This window comes from Strongylocentrotus purpuratus, unplaced genomic scaffold (assembly GCF_000002235.5).
Source record: "Strongylocentrotus purpuratus isolate Spur 01 unplaced genomic scaffold, Spur_5.0 spur5_contig_816, whole genome shotgun sequence".
NCBI classification, from domain to species: domain Eukaryota; kingdom Metazoa; phylum Echinodermata; class Echinoidea; order Camarodonta; family Strongylocentrotidae; genus Strongylocentrotus; species Strongylocentrotus purpuratus.
The window spans coordinates 87665-108970 of record NW_022145520.1 but is presented as its reverse complement, the minus strand read 5'-3'; the positions used below and the strand labels follow the sequence as shown (position 1 = coordinate 108970).

The following is a 21306-nucleotide window of genomic DNA, read 5'->3' as shown; positions in this document are numbered from 1 at the left end:
TGAAGGTGACAACGCGTTAGGCATGGCCATAGAGGCTCCCTCAAGTGATGATGACATGGTGAATGAAGTAAAAACTCGTAAGCAATTAATTTGGAATTCATAATTCATTATAAATTCATAAGACTGGGTGAAAGCATGAGTTTATTTAATGTGCAACGTAATGCTTTTATTTATTGTTCCTATTTTATGCGGTGATAATAATCAAGGAGACATATTTTGTGAACATTTCATTAACTTTACAGTTTTAATACTCACACTTCTGATACCACATTCCCGTTCAGCCATAATCGACTACAAAAATTTCTTTTTCATTCATGCTTACGGAATGAATTCTATTTGATTTAATTTTGTATATGAATTGAGAGCATATAATATTGTGATTTTTTTTTCTACAATTGGATTTAGCAATCTTTTTATAACCCATATTTGGAGTTGTCTCATTTTCGCTCGCTGGACCACTGCCTGCACAAACGTACGTAGCTTGTTCGACGTCACTACCAAAAGGCTACCAAATTTATTTGCACACATTTGTCACGGGGCCCACATCCAGCATGCCCACATCTTAACTACAGGCCATCTTTAATGCAACATTTCCTTTTGTCCCGTGATTTCACATCTAGTAAAAAGATATCATGGCATAAAAATCAATAATCAAACCAAGTTATGCTTCTTTTTTAAGTTAAAACTGTGGAATGACACATGTGTACCACATTTCGACTTTGTCCTCAATATTATTATTCAACAGGTCCATGCTTGAGCTCCGGCTTCAAGCTCCCTTGAGCTCCGGCTTCGAGCTCCCTTGAGCTACAGCTTCATTCCTGAAGAATGTTAGTATTAACATTCATGATGTTCTTGTAATGACTCTAAGTCCTCACGAGCGATAGGAAGCAATAATAAACAACACATACAGTATTATAAGATGGGTAGAAGAATCCCTGCAATCTGATTGGTCAATTACCATGTAATTATTTTTACTGGATGCACGCTATATCGGTGATCGATACCACCAATATATTGTAACAAATCAGTGTTTTAGTATTGGACGAAGGTTAAGCATTTTCTGTTGTACGAGCATGCGCTATAGCAATATGGTGCATCGTTGATTTAGCAATTACCAAACTGAAGGAAAATGAGCATAAATTACATATTTTGATTATGTTGGTGCAATTATCATGTTTCTTTTGGGGATATTACTTGTATAGTAGTAATCTAATCAGGAATAAGGGGTTATACTGAAGATTATATGTGAAAATTTTATGGGATTAGCAGAAATATTGTGTTGAAGTGTTGTTTTACTAACGAGGACATAATTGTTCTTTTACACGTTTATGTATAGCGAAATTGTTACGATGGTCAGGGTTGTGCATCTAGGGCTTTCCACTGCACTGTATCCGATACAGGCCAGCCTCACCGAGGCTGGCCTGATAGTTGGCCTGATAGTTGGCCTGATAGTTGGCCTGATAGTTGGCCTGATAGTTGGCCTGATGGTTGGCCTGATGGTTGGCCTGATGGCTGGCCTGACAGTTGGCCTGGCCCTACCTTTAATTGAGTCTTACATCTAGTCTACTACCAGTCTTGTACTTGTGCTGAGTTTACCCCTGTATGGTGATTGGATCGCATTAAAGGATTTCTACATACAACTCATGATTGGTTTGATTTCTTGGAGCAGTGAAACCGTAGTTAGACGAATGGACGAGAATCAGTGACAGGTATTGACAAAGCATGATTGACTGCTCGAGGGATGTTCAATTGATTGATGTTGTGCTCAAGACGTTTTTAGGTGACCGATTGCAGTCGATGGACGAATGATTGTTGAGATACGTGTGAGCAGTAAATAACTCCAGCCATTAAGCTACGGGCATATATTTTGTCCAAACGGACGGAGAGCGCCTGGCCAGACACGGGCATCCTGACAAATATTCCGTGTCAAGCCAAGGTGGCGAAATCGTGTCCGCCACAATATATATATATATTTTTAATAATTCTCTTTTTTTCTTTTTTTTAAAATGTGAACCCTTTGATATTCGTACGTAATGTTGATGTGTTGGACTCTGTCAGGAATATTTGTATCCTTAAATTTACGTTCTTTAAACGATAAATTATACATTAAACATAATTGAAAAGCATGGTCGGAACCACTAATAAAGCCATAGGGTGGGGTATGGAAGCAAGTGCCCATGTGGCATAAAATAATATCGAGGGATTTTAGTGCCCGGGCAATTTTAAGCTATTGCCCCTCCCCCTGCCAAAACATATGTATTAATGACCATTTATTTCTATCCCTATTTATGTTACTATAATTAGGAAAGTATATGCCTTTTGTTTTTTCGGTTAAAGCATGAATTTTCTTTCCTAATTTTGCTCACTACGTTCGCTCGATTAAAAGAGTAATCTACACTTGACTGAAATGTTTCGCTTAAGAAACCCGATCACACAATTAAGTAGGCCTACTTCGAGACCCAATGATGAATGCTTCTTCAAACAAAAACAGACAAATAGTTATTTTAAATAATGTTATTAGTGAATCACTACGATATGAATAATGTCTCGAATAGAAAAGAGTATGGACAGGCGCGTGTCGTGACATGATAACCAACATACATCTTCTTTTTTTTTATTTTTTTATTTTCCTCTTGTCAGAGGTACTTTATTCATTTACAAAAATAACCAACACACAAATCATTACATCATAACAAAATTTTACATTCACTTTAAGTATTTTCTTAAACTATTAAGAGAAAATCTTCAGTGATATAAAATATCCCCGAAGATTTTCCTTAGTTCCCAGATGCTATTTCAAAAGCTCTCAAAAACTCTCCAAAAAAAATACTATGTCCCGAGAGCCCCTGAAACAACATCCGAGATGTTATCCAAGAGTAACTCGTATTTAAAAACATGCCATATGAAAAAGCTGTTGTATGGTTTACCTTGAAAATAATTTAACATATACATCAAATAGATTGCGTATTGAGCATATGCAACGATTGTATTTATATCTGATCCATTTGCATGTTTGAAATCAAAACCAGCAATTAATAATTCTTCGTTTAATATAATTTTTTCTTTAAAGTTCAATTCAATCAATTCCACAATACGTTTCCAGAAAAGCTTTACGCTCGGGCACTCTAAAAGAACATGAACGAAAGATTCTGCTGTTTTACAAAAAATGCAAAGGTTTTCATTTACAATTTTCCATTTGCACAGATTGTATTTAAAGGGTAAAATCCTATGAAATGTCTTAAAGTTGAGTTGTTTTATTTTATTGTTTTTCAATGTCTTAAACTTAAATTTTAATGTATCTCTCCAATCAAAATCAATGACAAGGTTCAGTTTACCTTCCCAAAATGTTAATACAGCTGGTTCTCTTTTCTTAAAGTCACACAATAGGCTATAGAAATGGCTAGATTTCATTGAAGATAGTCTTATAAAATCAAGTGTTCTTATTTCGTATAAGTCGCCTTCGAATTGTGAATTTGTTTTATCGTCATGTGCGTAATTAACATCTTGAATTCTTTCGATCCACATTTTTGGGATCGCATTTTTAAGCTTCGTATACATAAAATCAACTAGCAAAGAATTTGAGCCGAGCACTCTACAAATATGTTCTCTTGGCCGAAAACGTCCATTTTCTACAATGTCATTCATTGTTATAATGCCTTTTCTAAACCATTCTTTAAAAAAGAGAGGTTTGCTCTCATGTGTAATATTACTATTGTACCACAATACTTGATTTTCAACATTCATAACTTGTGGAAATTGTGGAAACATCTTCTTTATCTTACAGGAACGTGGCATCTTGTATTGGAGATTCAAAAGCAAACACTTGCACACGCACCTGGGACTAAGTGGACTTAACTCAATCATCTGATATTGCAATTCAATTTCATAATTCTTCTTCTTGTCATGAATAGATGACAACTTGTTTGATTACGTTTATTATCAATGAGGCACCCTTTTCTTTCATTTATTTGTATACTAGCTCATATGTATGTATTACTCTGTTATCATATCGGATGTAAACATGTAATTATGCATGACATACTGTTAACTTTTTTTTTTTTTAATTTTACATATTGGAAGAAATAAATGAGAGCTATATGCTCTCTCAATCAATTGTTCACAATCTCTTATCTCTCATACATATTGCTTTAGGGTATGACTATTCAAATTCTAACCGATGTAAACGGTGTGTCACCATTATACATTTTTTTTAAAGAAATAATAATTACCAATGAAAACAGAGAGATTAGGTGTCATTATTTATTTACTGAGGAGACAATATGATATTATTTTGTAGTTTTCGACCCACAACGGAGGGTTACAAAGAGTCAATACATCATACCTACTTTTTTTTTTAAATGCGCCATCAAATTCTTCATTTACTCTTTTGTTTTGGCGCTTTAATAATTTAAATCATTGAACTGGTCCATTGTGTTGTTTTTGTTTCTTTTCTTTCGTTCGGAAATGTTATAACTTAATTCATTTTGTTTCGATTTGGATTGTTTGTTTTCAATACGTTTGTCAATTTTGTAATTATGTTGTAGGGCCTCCACGCGGAAAACAGTATTTAACTACTGATGGAGCCACCCTACTAAAAAAAGACTAATAAATACATAAATACGTTCAATGTTGGTCTGTTATAACTGGGTCATGCCTTGATGCCTTCATCACCTCTATTTATATTTGTGGGATAAAAGCTTATCAATGAATTTCATTCATTAAAAGGCATTTGTATGAGAAATATTATCCAGTGTCATGCGTTGCCTAATTCTCCCTGAATAAAATCAAGTAATATGATTATATCGGCTGAAATGTCCCGTTTCTGTATACATCGACATTGTTCCGTCTGATTCCTCTCTATCTTTCTATCTCTTTAGATTAAACTTCATAGCTTTCTTTCTAACATTAACTCTCTTTTTCTCTCTCCTTCCCTAAGGCTTCCTCGCTCTCTCTTTCTCTCACGTTCGCCTATATTCCACAAACTATTATACATGTATATCGATTATCTACATTTTTATTTTCATTTCTTCATCCATCCAGGAGGTCGAAGTAGATGGAGAGAGAGAGAGAGAGAGAGGAGAGAGAGAGAGAGAGAGAGAGAAAGAATCTTTAGATATAAATAGAATGTGGAAAAGGTGGAGAGGAAAAAATATGAGAGAGAGAGAGAGAGAGAGAGAAAGAGAGAGAGAGAGAGAGAGAGAAAGAATCTTTAGATAGAAATAGAATGTGGAAAAGGTGGAGAGCGAGGGAAAAATACAGAGACGCAGGGGGGGGGGGGGGTTAACTCCCCCTTTTGCATTTTTAATGTGTGTATTTTGGAGGAAACCCTCCCCCCCCCCTTTGGTATTTTTTTAAAAATTATGCCAATGGTTGACCTAAAAAAGGTGACCTTATTCAGCGGCTGGCTGAGTCGTTGCGATTTTTTTGAGACCAAATAAAAATTAAAAAAATGTCCTCTTTTTTTTAATATCCCCCCCCCCAATATTTCAGGTGGGGGGGGGGGGGGGATGGCCTCTACAATCACCCCCCCCCCCCAACAGTTTAATGATGAGAGCCCGATGAGAGCCCGATGAGAGTAGTTAATGGTTATTACTCGCAAGATGACCATCAATATACACATTTTGCTATCACATTTTCATAATTCGTACATATTTAAAGAGAAAACGAAGTAAATGAGACAACCGTATATGAGACAAGAATAAATTGAATTCTCGCTCTACGGCTTCATCAGGAATTTATCAATTTATTCGATTTATTCAATCAACAGCATCATACAAAGCCGCAGCGTTAAGCGAAGCGCAAAAGTGCAAAGAAAAAGAAGTAAAGAGTGGGAGAGAGAGATAAGGAGAGACAGAGGGGATAATAACCCAGGTAGCAAGTCCATGTGGGACCCACATGGGTCCCATATTCTCTGAAACATATGGAAAACCATCTGGGGCCCTTAGGTATCTGCACCCAAGAAGCATAATGGGACCCATATGGGTAAACCCATATGAGACAGGTGGGACCCAGATGGAACTCATACCAAACTGGGCCCATATGGGTATGCCCAGCTTAATCCCACCTGGTACCCATATTGGTTAACCCAGATAATATCTCCCATGTGGGTTAACCCAAAATTTTCCCATTTGTTACCCATATGGGCATATTCATATTCTACCCATATGTGTACGCCCAGCTCATTCCCATCTGGGACCCATTAGGGCGGGCCCAGATAGATCCCATATGGGTTACTAAATATTGGCCCCATATGGGATACATATTATGGGTTCCATTTAGCCCAGATGGCACAAGTTAGTGACCCACCTTGCTACCTGGGAAAAAGGGAAAAGGGGGAGAAACGGGCAGAAGAAAAAGGAAGGGGGAGAGAAAAGGAAGAAAGACAAGAGAAAGACGGTTTTGTCCAAATGGCAGCATGTAGGAGACGAACCTTTCAGTTTGTTCCCTGATTCATACTCAGTGTCTATTTTGTTTTATTGAGTTCATCCATTTCTTTGTTTATTTATATCTCTACATGTGAAACATTTTGAAGAGCTATTTTCCGAAAGGAGCAAAATCTTTTGATAATGATATACATTTTCCTCTATTTACCCTGAACAAAATTATTAACCTAAATTAGGAGAGAAATTATGAACACATACATCTTTTAATAACAAATTTACATAGACACCTGAACAAAATCGAGTAAACAAAGAGTTCTTTCTTAAGTTACACACATGTATCTAGTGCCTCTTGAAAATAAGCTCTTTGTATGTACATAAACAAGCAATCCAACAGAATACTCCAGTTCGATATTTTGGAGAAAGATTATTATGTCACAACTTATTTTTGTTTTATTGAATAGCTGATGAAGGCCTATGTATTGTATTCAAACGTAACATGCATAAGATAGTTGATGTTTTTTTTAAGGTTAGAATGTTATTAAATTTGAAGTTTTGTTTATAACACCCTTCCAATAATAGTGCACCTTCTAAGAATGGTTGTAGTTTTTGAAGAAAAAAATAGTGCTCTCGTCAGGGCCTTAGGGTAATATTATGCTAATATTTTAGAGCGTATCTGGTATGATAAGTATATCTGGGTGAAGAAGGAGATAATGGAAGTTTTTTGTTTGATAGTTGGAACGTAAGTTTTATATTATGTTTTTAAGAAACAGACAGTTTGTATGAGATCAGGAGAGGAAACTTTCTGTCATTTTGAGAACCAAATTTTGCATCAGTGATATTCTGTTTCATTGAATTGAGTTTTCCGCACAGAGGATTCAGTTGGTTTAATTAAAGAAGGAAGAGAGTCAAATGAAGAACCAAAAGCAATATGTTTCTCATTTACTAATGAGAACTATGTTTTTTGAAATCTCCTTACACAGAATATTGGAATGGGTTTTTCACGATGAATGTTGTTTGGAGACATCAATATTCTTAAAATGTATGTTTCTATCACCAGAAAATAAAGAATTTTCTGTCTACATGAACTTTCCTGGTTGCTTATTAATGCATTTGCCCACTGGTCACATAATATTTTCACAAATTGATATCCCTCACTATTGGATTTTGTTGTTGGTAATGTCTAAATTTCCTTTAAAAATAGATGATATCAGTCTGGTAGGCCTACACTGCAGGCAAGAGTCAGGACTAACATTTATCATGTTATTAATGTTATTACCATTCTTATATTCTCTGAAATGTTATCTGTGTTGAGTTGGAAGGGAGGGGTGCAACCTGCCACACGCTTCTAGCTCTTGGTTGCTTTGATCCATTGCCGAAAATATTTTGGCACCTATCACCCCCCCCCTACCACGGATACAAATCGACACCCCTGTACGTATGTATTGTATTACCTCTATCATATTCCGATTAGCATGATTAGAAAAACAATGAAGTTCAATTTTTCATGAAGGGTTATCTCTTATTGACGATCATAAAACACATCTATGTGGGTAAGATTAAAAACCCGTATCTATATCTTGGTTTCAAAGTCCACATTTGTCGACTCAAAAGATTGTCGCATATAAACAAATGGATAAAGGCACTTAAGAATTAATTATAAAAACAACCACTACGTTTAGTATGAAAGTCTAAACATGGGTGATATTTGAGGTTGTCAATCAGGCATCGAAAACGATCCACAACAAAAATGGAGTTTAAAAAAACTACACGTCTAGCAGTTTTTCTGTGTCTCTTCTCCGCTGTGCTGTCTATTAATGTACAGCATGGAAAGCACGAAAGGCTCAAGAAATCTACGAAAATGGAGGAGGCGGTGATGCATCCCAAAAAGATCTACCAACGAGCATTTACACCGCCAAAGGAATCACCCCGCAAAGGCGCTTCTGCTGCTGACGACGACGCTGATATCGGCGAAATCTCTCAAATGCTCAACGACGAGTTTATGCGGCGAATGGAACTGGATGATTCTAAAATGCATGATTCCCTAAGAAATCTACAGAAATGGAGGAGGCGGTAATGCATCCCAAAAAGATCTACAAACGAGCATCTACACTGCCAAAGGAATCACCTCGCAAAGGCGCTTCTGCTGCTGACGACGACGCTGATATCGGCGAGATTTCTCAAATGCTTGACGACGAGTTTATGCAGCGTATGGAACTGGATGATTCGGAAATGCATGATCCTCCAAAAATCAAGAAAACTGCAAGACCACTAGAGGGAATGGACTTAGATGGTATGCATCCAATTAGGCCTGGAGTAGCTGGAGTTCAAGCCAAAGATGCAAAGCCTGTTGATGATCCAGCCATCAGGGATTCTGATCTATTTTCCGTCTTGGGACAGGATATATTACAGCAGTTTGACTTTGACGACAGCGCCATGCATCCCAGAGGGGTTGCTAAGCAACCGTCTCGTTCCTCTACAAAGTCCAGAGCTCTTGAGATGGACGAGCGCGTCATGCATCCCCATGCTGCCAACAGGGAGCAGCAAAAGGACACTCCTGCGATAGAACCATCAAAGGAGGAAGATCCTGACATCTCAACCGAGCTTGGTGAAGATTTCATGCAACAGTTTGAGCTCGATGACAGTCTCATGCACCCAGTCGATGGCCGCGTAGAGTGGAAGAAGTCGTCTTATTACAACGGCAGGGATAAAACCGCAGGCCTTCGAATGCATCCGAAGGCGGCTCCTCATCAGCAACAAGGTGCGGAGGATGTTGTGAAAGAAGACGATGTGGATGATGAAATCGATGCCGATGAGGAACTCGGACACGATTTCATGCAGCGTAAGGAACTAGATGGCTCTGGCATGCACGATCCGAATTGGCAACATCGGGAAGATCCTGAGAAGTTCCAGAGGATCAGGAGGAGTAATTCCCGTCGCTTAGACCGGGGCATAGGCTTCCCACTACACGCTTCTTGTGGATTGAATTGGTAAGAATAATAAACGGAATTCTAATATTGAAAACTGTCGTCTGCTTTTATGACAATCAAAAATAATACAGAGGGAATGACAATTTTATTTTCAAAGTGGATTGGGCATTTATCACGAAAGGGTATACCATTTTGGGAAAAAGGGGCGCTGACAAAACTCCACTGAAAAGGCTCAGTAAATTTGTTTAGGCATTCTCTCTTGATCTCTTAACCACCTTTAATTAAATATTTTGTATCTAATTATGAATATGATTCTCGTCTTCCTACATGTACGTATACAACTAATTTACAACTTCTGAGAAATGTGAGGACTGGTGTCCCAAACGATTGCAGTGCTCCCCATCTGGGTGCATGTTTTTGGGCCTTATAGAAAATTATGATTTGCAATTTGATAGATCGTCAAAAAGTCATAGAAATGGCAATATATTACAATTTGACCCAGAGGCCCGGAGCGACATCCAAAGTGAGGGGGGGGGGGGCAACAAAAAGGGCATATTCTGGAGAAAAAAGGGGCACCTTCAAAGGGAAATCTCAAAGCGAAAACAAAAATCAGACGTGATGGTGTGAAAATTCATTTAAGAGCGAGGAAAAAAATCTAAGATTAAAAAATTACATCTTATAAAGAGGAAAGACCCAATCCTGATGGGGTTATAAGCACATTCGCATTACGGAAGACTGAAAAGGCCTTTGATAAGCAACATAATTATAACATCTATAATTGCGAGCGAGCGTAGCGATCGAGCTTTGGGAGAAATTGCTCTTAGTCGCTTGAAATTAAGGGCACGTTTAATGATGAGAGGAAAAGGGGACACGTATCGAAAGGGATAAGACACTTATTAAAAAAGAAAAGTACAAAGGCTAATTATCAGAGGTGAAAATGGGGCACTTCTTACTCCTAAAAAAAAGGAAAAGGCACTTATGAGAATGGGAAACGGGCATTTGTCGACGGAAAGAGGCACCCATCAGATTTTAATAGGGGCATTTAGAAGAAGCGAAAAGGGGCATTTATGAAAAAGGGATAGGTTTCTTATTAGAAAGGAAAAGGGGCACGTATCATTGTTAAGAGGGTAATTATCAGATGTGAAAAGGGGCACTTATCGCATCTGAAAAGGGGCACTGACCATATATTAAAAGAGGCACTTATGAGAATGAAAAAGGGGCACCAATAATAAAGGGAAAGTTAGAAAGTTACCCGAGTTAAAAACGGGTAGTTATTAAAAGGGGAAGGGGTACTTCTTACAAAGACAAGGGGCACTTAAAGCAAAGGGGCACTTATCGTACCTGAAAAGGGGCAATTACTAGAGATTAAAAAGGGTACATATGAGAATGAAAAATGGACACTTATTGCAAAGGAAAATTGGAACTTGTCGAAGGAATAGGTGTACGCGTCAAAATAAAAGGGGCACTTATCAGCTAGAGTTGGACAGGGGAAGGCACACTTTTACAAAATAATAGGGGCACTTGTCTAAGCAAAAAGGGCACTTTTCCTTTGTAAAACCGGGGCATATTTAAAGGTCGGTACTTTAAAAAGTTTAGGGGGCATTTTTGGGGTACTTGAAAATGTGGGGGGGGGGGCACTGTGCCCCCTGCCCCCTCCCCGGGAGCGCCGCCTCTTATTTAAAACCGGGGCATATTTAAAGGTCGGTACTTTAAAAAGTTTAGGGGGCATTTTGGGGGTACTTGAAAATGGGGGGGGGGGCACTGTGCCCCCTGCCCCCTCCCCGGGAGCGCCGCCTCTTATTTGACTCCATGCAGTTATGCAATATTTTATTCCTTAGTCCCCTCCCTGCTTCTGTTTTGTTAATTTGTTTTGGTTTTCAATTGAAGAACTGCGCTGTTCTTTGTTCATTGCTGGCCTCGATACTGTATATGATTATTAACGCCTAACTATTTTCCCTCTATCCATCCCATGTGTTGAAAATGCAGGGCGGTCACAAATTTGATATCCTCATCCAACCCTAACCTAGGATCGCACCCTCGCCCCACCCCCAACACCCCCAATCGGCCAAAGGACGTACCTTAACCCCTGTGAGCGGCGACATCGAACTCTTACCTACATTTTGATCAGCTGGCTAAGGCGAACTCTTAGTCTGATTCAAGATGCAGTCATTTAATCATCTCATTTAAATCCTCAAATTATTACACATATTCATTTATATTATACATTTAAAACTCATTTCATTAATAAATCATTGTCAACTAGACCCTAATGAAAAATAATTTCAATCGTTACTATAATTGAATTTTACCTAGCAGTTATGTACAAATTTATACATAGAGAAAACTGAAAAGAGAACAAGCCTCGCTCCCCGTGGGTACGGTGGACGGACGGACCATTATGTACGTACCGGTACTTTTGTAAACAATAACTTATTGTGTGATATAATCATTGCAAATACCGGACTAACTGTCTCGTGATCTCGTGATGGTTAGTGCGAAATACTCGAAGCTACATGAATCGGAAGACGACGGCCTGACATTATCAGATAGATATTTCAGAAGAGGCGGTTTCTTTGGCAAAATGTTGAAAGGAGGAGCTGTATTTTTACTCGTCGGCATTTTGCTGGCATTGTGCAGCAGCATATTCGTGGACGGGTTTGGATACCCGTTGCATGCATCATGTAAAATCGATTGGTGAGTGCATGCGGATAAGCGGATTCAGTTCAGCTCAGCTCAGCTAGCCCAGAATCAGAGCATTTGCAATTTGCATCATGTACAGCTAGCAGCTATACAGTATATATGCTTCTCTGTGTTGAATTGCACAAGTCAAGAGCGATTGATAGAAAGGAAATAAATTTGAGGGTTAAAACCAAACCAAACTGAGTGAATTATACATGTATGGCCATGGAAAATGAGGGGGCAATTTGGAAGAGTTTAACAGGGTGGCTCACAAAAAAATATGTACTAACAAGTAACATACTAATTTCAATAACATGGGGCAAATTTCGGCACTAATACACTTTCGCACCAGGCCAGGGGTGCTCCATTTTGTCACACGCCTACATGTATTTTGCGTAGAGAGTCTATGGAGCTGGAGGAAGCCAATGAATGTGACAGAATGAAGTACAGTGTTGTAGGCCTACATATACTCCTGCAGTGGCGGTGTGAAGTACTTCAGTGCCCAAATTTTAACGATACTCTTAAATGAGATCTTTTTAGAAGAAAAATGATACAAATTTTGCTACAACTGGTTGAGTATTTTTTTCTATCTTCAGATGCATTTTTGTGAAAAAATGTTGAAGACATCCACTGGCAGTGCTCTTTTTAATAATGTTTTTTTTGTTTGTTTAATTCTGCTGTGACACAATTTTTGTTGTTGTTCAACCAATGGAAAAAGACTTTCTGTTGTACAGGTAAGACAGATGAATCAATGAATTAAATTCAATTACATTTATAAAGTGCATTTTCATGAGATACAAAGTGCAAAAGTATCATTATTTAGTTTAAAAAATGGTAATATGCTTGAGCTTTGGGAAAGCTGTAAATAATAGTAAGATTGAACAGAAACATAACATTCCATACACATTTTCCCTTCTTTTAAAAATATTTGTATTGCCTTATTTAACACAGACATGACATTGATTATACAAATTGTTTAAAGTGCCGTTTTATTGATCCTGAACAAATTTCTTCCTACACTATTAGTATTAGCATGTGTCACAAAGTGCTCCCTAAAACAAAAACCTGTCTATCAAATTTATCAAGCTTGGAAATGCCCAAAAGAGCCCCGAAAATCAGAAAAGAGCCCCTGTAAATTTGCATAGAGTTCAATGCAAAACAAATTTTGGAGTGTTAATTTCATGCAGGCAAGCTTGAAAAGTAGCCCCAGAAAAATAAATATTAATTTTTTCCCTGATTTTTCATGTGGAAAAATGTGAAAAGATTCTCCAGTACTAGTGAATCTGACACCCACATTCATTAGAAGTATGCTATTCTATTTTATTTATTTATTTATTTATTTATTTTTTGTTTTGTTGGGGGGGGGGGGGGGGGGGAAGGGCACCCTGTAAATATCAGCGCCAAGTGTGTTTTGTTAAATACAGGTACATGTACATGTACATGTATACTATCAGGAACTCAGTCAGTATACATGTAGATATACTTGTCCGTAATGCACCCCAATGTGATATGTTATTGTTGAAATTAGTGAACTGTATTGCATTTGCATCAAATTATTAATAATTTCTCTCTTTTTTTTGTACAGGGTATTTGGAATGAACTGTTCCTCAGTTTCTAAGGCTCTCGAGCAACAGATCGCGAAGTGGAGCACCAAAGATAATTGCGCTGACGGAGGAGAGAAATGCCTCTACAAAGTGAGTTTTCTTCTTGAAATTCTGTTTTTCTAGTTTCTTTATCTTATTCCCCATATTCTACTTATTATTATGTTGTACTCCCTCCTCAGCTGTTCCTGTCTCTGCTGCTTCATCGCACCTTCTTCTTCTGTTTTTTTTTAATCTCCTTCTCCTTATGCTGTTTTTTAAAGTTTTGACACATTGACAGACTCATAAATGTATGAGCTAGGGTCTTTATTTGTTTTTCAAAAGTTTGTAATGATTACCAAGATAACCTTGTTTCAGTAAAAAGTTTTTTGGCCTTTAAAGGTATTATGTCCCTTTTGCAGCTAACCTCAAATTTTGTAGAACTTTGCAGGAATTATGAATATGTCATGTATGTCCTATCCAGGGCTCAAATTAATTTTTTGTTCACGGGGGCTCTTTTAGTGCTGACGGGGGCTCTTATTTTAATACAAATTTCCATTGAATTGGTACCCATGAAACTCCTAAATTCCTTGTTTTTTATCATTATCATTTATTGTCCACGAGCCGCGTAGCGGCGAGGCAATTTTTGTTGTTGCTATTTTGAACCCCCGTAAAGACAGTGATGTTTTCCTGACATCTACTAACATGCGGAGCATCGTCCACGAGCCGCAAAGCGGCGAGGCGATTTTTTGGTGCTATTTTGAATCCCCGTATTAAAGCGATATTTTCCTGGCATCTACTAACGTGCAGAGCATTTTTTTGGTGCTATTTTGAACCCCCGTAAGTGATGCCTTCCTGGCATCAGGCGCGGATCCACGGGCCGATTCTACCGGCCCAGCCCCCCCCCCCCAGCCTCCCAAACCGGTAAAAAAATAGGATAGTAACATAAATTTTACCTTTAAGAAAACACCAAAAGAACGCCCCCCCCCCCCAGACCTGCCAGTGATATAAATGCGGCATCAAAATATTTGTGCTTCTCTGACCGTAATTAAATGCCTAAAACTCCTGAGCTTCTGGGGTTTCCGCATCCTGAACCCCCCACACCAATTTACCCTCGCTACCCTCTACCTGATCGTAAAAACTTTAGCCCCCCACTTTGATAAACGTTCCGCGGGGCCTGTGTATATAATATATACGCATACAACACTGATCTTTCTGATGTCTTTAACGCGACATATCTTCTTCTCTTCTCTTCTGTGATTCAAATTGATGCGTATATTTGTTTGAATAAGCACTGCTATTCACCCGAATCTTCTTTGTAAAAACAACTTTTACAAATCTCAGCCATACTAACTGAGATGAGACTTTCCATTCAATTTGAAATACTCATTAAAGAATACACTTCTCCTAATCTGAAAGTGATCTTACAACACAGTGGCAGAATTGCATGGCTGAGATTTGTAAAAGTCTTTTTTACAAAGAAGATTCTGGGGAAAAGCATTGCTTATTCAAAAAAATCCTTGCATCCATTTGAATCACAATGATCATTTTGTCGCATGATCCTTTTATTAAATAACCTTGTTTTCTTTTTGTTTGCAGGGGGAGAAGAAGCTATGCCACGTTAAGAAATCATAAAGATCAGTTGTATTATGCGTATATTACCTATGATAACAGAACAAAATGTTGATTATCAGAATGTCATTTTGGAATACCTCTATACAAATACCCGATCTTACTGGGCCGATACCACATTATCTTTAGCCCATTTCAGTATTAGTATGAGCCAATATAAAGTTATTATTCTTTATTCAGTTCAGTATAATGCTTTTCCTCAAAAATACTTTCGCTATTTTTTTTTAGGGTTGAGACGCTAAGAAATGATTTCAAAATGTACATTACACAAACCCTAAACCATTGCATAATGATGGTGGTTCTCTCTCTCTCTCTATTTATTTTAATCATGCATTATCAACTACATATAAAGCAGCAACAAAAAACTTAGGGTTATCTGGGGTAGGTGAAAGTGAGAGTTAATGCTAAAATGGAGCTTCACCCCCCCCCCCCCCCCCCGAAAAAAAAATTAGTGGTCCTCCTCTCCAACACCCCCCCCCCCCACTTTAATATTCACCGGCCGGCTGAGTAGGTGCAAAAATGTTCCCCAAAAAACTGGACCCCCCCCCCAAAAAAAAAAATATATATGTGCTCTTACCCCCCCCCCCCCCCCCCCCCCACTAATTCGCCGTTCGCCGGCTGGCTGATTCGCCGCTAAATATTTTCTCAAGATTTGGGCCCCCCCTCTTGCCGCCGGCTGGATCCGCCCCTGCCTGGCATCTACTGACATCTATACTGTGTAGGTCTGGACACATGATGGCATTTTTCTATGCACATCACATTTTCACTTGGCAGCCCAAGGGGCAGGGGGGGGGGGGGGGGGGAGGGGGGTGGTAGGAGGGTTAAACCCCCTAAACCGTCTAGATCCGCCCCTGCAACATCTTTGGTCTTGTTCTTCTTCTCGATATTGATTTACTGGTCGAGGTACATAATTTGCTGGTCTTTTAGAATCACCAGATTTCACAGGATTCACACTTTTCACAACAAAAACTTCTGCATATTTCAGTCTTTGCGTGATCGTCTCCAGCTCCAGCAGATATTGGGCGTCAGCCTGCAAACCTGTACTACTGGCGCAGTATAGCCACTGCTGACGGCCGCACAATATAGTGCGAGCTTCCATTTTTTTGTATCGGTAATAGTCATAGAGATGGGAGAGCTAGCGCCAACTTAGTTCCATTTCATTGGTTTAAGGTTTGAAAATTGATACTCAATATTGTGTTAAAGTTATATCAGAAAAGATAATCTTTATCTTATAATTCCATGTGGGCGATTTTTAATTTTGCAATCGCCCCCGTGAGCAACCTGATGGGGGCGATTATGGAGCTCAAGGGGGCGAATCACCCACCGCCCCCGTGTATTTTGAGCGTTGGTCCTATCTGTGAAATTCAAACGTTAGCAGATCCTAATATTCAAATTATACAAGGAAACCCGTTTACTTGCTAGACTTCACTGTCAGACACTATTGAGTGAGTGACTGGCTTTTTTCTTCTTTGGTAATAACATTCATGAAATGAGTTGTAAAGGGTACATTACTACATGAGCATTTGTCTACATGTACATCAATAACCCACTTCTTGTGATGGCCAAAATTAAACTGATTGAATCTTTGTGCAGCATAAAACGTATGACCATTCGGTACAATGGTCTGAAAATCAAGACTATTACTTATTGTCTCTATAGCTCCTAAGTCGATTTGACAACTGATAGTCGTTATTTTCCGACTTGAAGACATTTTCAAGCCCCACCTTTTTTAGGGAAGTTCTAAATTAGTATTATCTTTCAAATGCCGTTGGAATTTAACCTTTTCATTTTTTTGGCCTGCAAATGTGACATAGTACCTTTAAACTATAGTTTTGAATCCTAGATTCCTCTCTTTTGCTGGAAAATTCTGTGTGAAAAGTTTTCAAAATAGACTGTATTCCTGATTTTACCTCGAGAGATTCCTAATATTTGCTGTGAAAGGTTGGCAGGTATGTTATAAGTGCTAATGCTCATACTAATATGTTTGCATGTGGTCCATTCAAGTACTACAAGGTGCCTGACACACATGATAACCTTGATAAAAATTCATATAATTTTGGTGGATTTTGGTAAGGCCCTACTTTCGTCATGGTCAACTACTACTACACAGTTTCAGTGTGAACTTGACCTATAATTTTACTTTTGTCAACATTGTTGAATCTTTTCAGCTTGTATCCTCCAATGCTACGACCCTACTTGCCACTCACGAGACACCGGAGAACCACTACTTTGATGACCTCAGCTTCCAGTTTACAAAGGGCTCTGAAACCTGTAAAGTTTATGTAAGTATCAAGGCCTCTAGGGAATAGAAAACATGCGGAAACATATGAAATTCAGCTAACATTTTTTTGTCTTCCATCTACTTTCATCTGTGGCAAGAATGAAAGAAACCACATTCACAAATTAAAATCATGTCTGTAATCATTGACAAATCTTTTATAGGGATTTTCAACTTCAGAAACATTGTATGCTGTGCTGGACAAATTAACTAATTTTTATATTTTTATAATAGATAATATACCAGTATCATGTCTCTAATCATTGTAATCTTTAATATAAATGTTCAAGCTCAGAAACATGGTATGCTGTGCTGGACAAATTAACTATCTTTTATATTTATAAAATAGATCATATATCAACATCATTTCTCTAATTATTGAAATCTTTAATAGGGATTTTCAACGTCAGAAACATGGTATGCCGTGCTGGACAAAGGAACCAACTACTGTAATCTTCACAACTTGATCACAGGTATGTTTTGTGTAGGGTCATTCATTGAGGTGGGGGGGGGGGGGGGCAAAAATATATAACGGTATGAGATCTTCTACTACACATGGAATATGAAATCATCTGTTGAGAATTTGTATGCAATAATAGTGCCCTACCAGAATAATTTTTGTGTCAGTTGCTTCTCTCATAATCTTTGCTAAATATGTGTTTCTTTAATCACCCGCTTTATGTGGACATCACATGTATAATGTTAAATTTTAATTTTTGGGTCTATCAGAGCTGCCAACCCTCCCGGATTTTTCGGGAGACTCCCTGAAATTCCACCAATCTCCCGATAGCCCAGAAAAGTTGGCTATGCTTTGAGCATAATGATAATAACAAACAACAACATGTCTTTTTTAACCAGGGTAACCTCATTAGTATTAAAGGAAACCAAAACCTTCATACTAAGTTACTTTTATTGTAAAATTTAAGATATTTGAAAAATATCAGTGAAAATTTGAACAAAATCGGGCAAGGAATAAGGAAGTAAGAGCTTTTTTAAATGACTAGTCACTAGAGGGCGGTATTCAATTTGATGACATCATCTGTGAACAACTCTTCATGCCTTTTGTACATCAAATTTCATGTTTTTCCTTCTTTCTTGTGATTGAGATAATGTACTCCCCTGAAAGCAAGATATAGAATGCAAAATGATATTCTACTTCACATGTTATGAAGTAGGATCAAGAACACAAATAAATACGAAGAAAACAAAAAAATTGTGAAATTTTATGTACAAAAGGCATGGAGAGTTGTTCACAGATGATGTCATCAAATTGAATACCGCCCTCTAGTGACTAGTCATTTCAAAATGCTCTAACTTTCTTATTCCTTGCCCGATTTTGTTCAAATTTTCACTGATTTTATTCAAATCTTTTAAACTTTACAATAAAAGTAACTTAGTATGAAGGTTTTGGTTTCCTTTAATACTGTTCTTCCTGAGGGCCCTGCCGTCATATTATTATCACAGCTTTAGCTGAGCTACCAGGACAAGGCACTCGAGCATTCAAAGAATATTTTCCTAGGCCCATTTTCTTCCTACATCGGGGTGAAGAGTGTAACAAATGTAGATAAATATTTTGCCAAAGGACCTTTAATGGTGCCTCAGCAGGGCTTGAACCATGAACCATGTGATTCACAGTCCAGCAACATATCCACTACACCGTGACACCTCTTAGTTGCTTACTTATCTTTGTGTTATGGGCCCTCTAATAATCGTCTTACTATCTATTCCTTTTTAAAAATTTTGTCTCAATTTATTAGGAAGCGGTTTGAACAATACACCTGGCTACAAAGAAACGACAACGGACAATATCTGTACTCAGTTCTCGTCTGCAGATTGTGATGTTTATTGAGGGACTCGCTAAATCACATATGTTCCTTCACATCAATTAAAAGCATAGAACACTGACCAGTCCAACTGAATAGAAGATGTCATCGAATATAAGGGTTTACATCTAGCAAATTATCTCCAAAATTTAATTTCACTGGTTTTTAATAAAAGATGCACCTATTTGCTGAATATAATCTTGCAAAGTACTAATCAGAGCACAAATCATGGGCATACATTGTCTGCATTTTTCAAAATTTCATACTTTTTATGTGTTTTGTTGTGCAAATTTCTTCCTTTTGCTGGGAAATTTTACCGTGCAAGGAAAGCAGCACCAAGTGATGTCATTAAATTATGTATGATTAGTCAATTCATATAGATCAAATATATAAGTAAGAGATATATACATGTAGATTTATTCCTTAAAGGTTTGACATATATGTATATGTATGCATTGATTGTAGCTATAATTCATGCTCAATTTCAAATGCAAAAAAATCTTGTTTTAAAAATTTGTGCAGTGATCTATGCCCGATACTCATTCTAATAAATAAATGTAGCAGTAAATGCTAGAAATATTATAGCAATTGCGAGCAAATACCAGCAATGTACAGTCAAATCCGTCGTAGTGACCACCTCTATATAAAGGCCACCTATGTAGTGGTCTCCTCCTCTCTAAGAGAAATGTGTGGAGTAAAATCTGTCTAGAAAGGCCACCTGTCTACAGTGGCCTCTATTGTTAACCTTGTATTGCCTTAAGGCTTTATAGACAGGTTTGACAATTTAAAATTTTCTAGTTGACTTGACATTTTGAATAGAGCAGATCTGGAATAGAGAAATAAGTTGTAATACTTTTTGTCAATTACTTATATTGAATATTTTTATCAAGGATTTCACTTGATAACATGTTTCTTTTTTTCCTCACTGAAATGCTAAGTACTTAAGATTGTTTATCAGAGATTGTACTTACATGTAGAATGTAACACTTGTTAGAGGTGCAGGGTCAGTTAATGAATTTAGCCTTCCAAATTTCAATACTTAATACATAATACATAATATACTGTCTGTAACATTTAGCAGAAACATAAGTGAATTTTAGTGTAAGAAAATATCAACTTCATTATGTAGTCTACTTGTGTTGTTTGTAATTCTTTTCATATAGTTTTATAACAAATAAAAGTAAATTCAGATTACCTAGATTAACTTGTCTCATATTTAAGGAAGTAAAACTTCATGCACACATAATAACTACATCATCATTTTATGATGCACAAGTTCTTGAGCGCGCTAATTTTCAATTTTTTAAGGACATGTTTTTTTTAAATACCGGTATTCATTTATTTGATTTTCATATTCTTGTTCATGTGAGCCTGTGCAAACAACATCTGAACTTTTACTAGATCCAGGCAATATAAATATGTTGTATTACACTGTATTTTATTATTATTATTATTATTTCCACTTTTTTTTAATTTTAAAAATCATAATAATATCAAAGTAATAATAATTATTAATATTATTATCACTATTGTCATGTATTTACATTTCGGTAGGTCAGAAATTACTTTATTAGGAGGAGTTGAGAGGTATGAACGGAATATGCAATGCATGTGTAGTGTAAATGTCATTAGAATTCATGAATATGTTTCTTATATTAAACATTTGGTACAATTAATAAAAACATTAAGAATTGCAGTTTGTTTCCTCTTTTCATTTATTGAGTTATACTGTACATTATCAATACCTACTACATGAAAAGTTAGCACTGAGAAAGGATCCATACTCATAAAACCATACTAATTAGCAACTAAATTCTGACTGGCTATGGCAGCCCAATTAGCAACTTGATAAGATTTCATGAATCTTCTTGATACATAATGCAATTGAGTCTTGTTTTGAGCTTAAATTTACCAATGGTTGATTGAAAAATACAAGGCATATTTAAAGAGCTTAATTCCAAAAGGAGCTAAATCCACTTTCGGTGAAAATATCAGAACATTGTT

General features: G+C 37.3%; 1 protein-coding gene across 1 annotated transcript; it reads left to right on the top strand.

The window, feature by feature from the left end:
• Window positions 1-8456: 8456 nt before the first annotated feature.
• LOC100891226 lies at window positions 8457-20998 on the top strand. Its single transcript, XM_030979010.1, has 5 exons — window positions 8457-9370; window positions 13575-13683; window positions 17370-17483; window positions 17874-17952; window positions 19237-20998. Exons 1-5 carry the CDS (start codon window positions 8457-8459, stop codon window positions 19326-19328), a joined length of 1308 nt encoding a protein of 435 aa, XP_030834870.1. The 3' UTR covers window positions 19329-20998.
• Window positions 20999-21306: the final 308 nt, after the last annotated feature.

Bases quoted from the DNA above. Each gene is read 5' to 3' on its own strand.
- LOC100891226 (XM_030979010.1), top strand. From the start codon at position 8,457: ATGCATCCCAAAAAGATCTACAAACGAGCATCTACACTGCCAAAGGAA. The intron at 9,371-13,574 runs GTAAGAATAATA...TTTTTTGTACAG, and splicing joins GCTTCTTGTGGATTGAATTG to GGTATTTGGAATGAACTGTT. The intron at 17,484-17,873 runs GTAAGTATCAAG...AATCTTTAATAG, and splicing joins CTGAAACCTGTAAAGTTTAT to GGATTTTCAACGTCAGAAAC.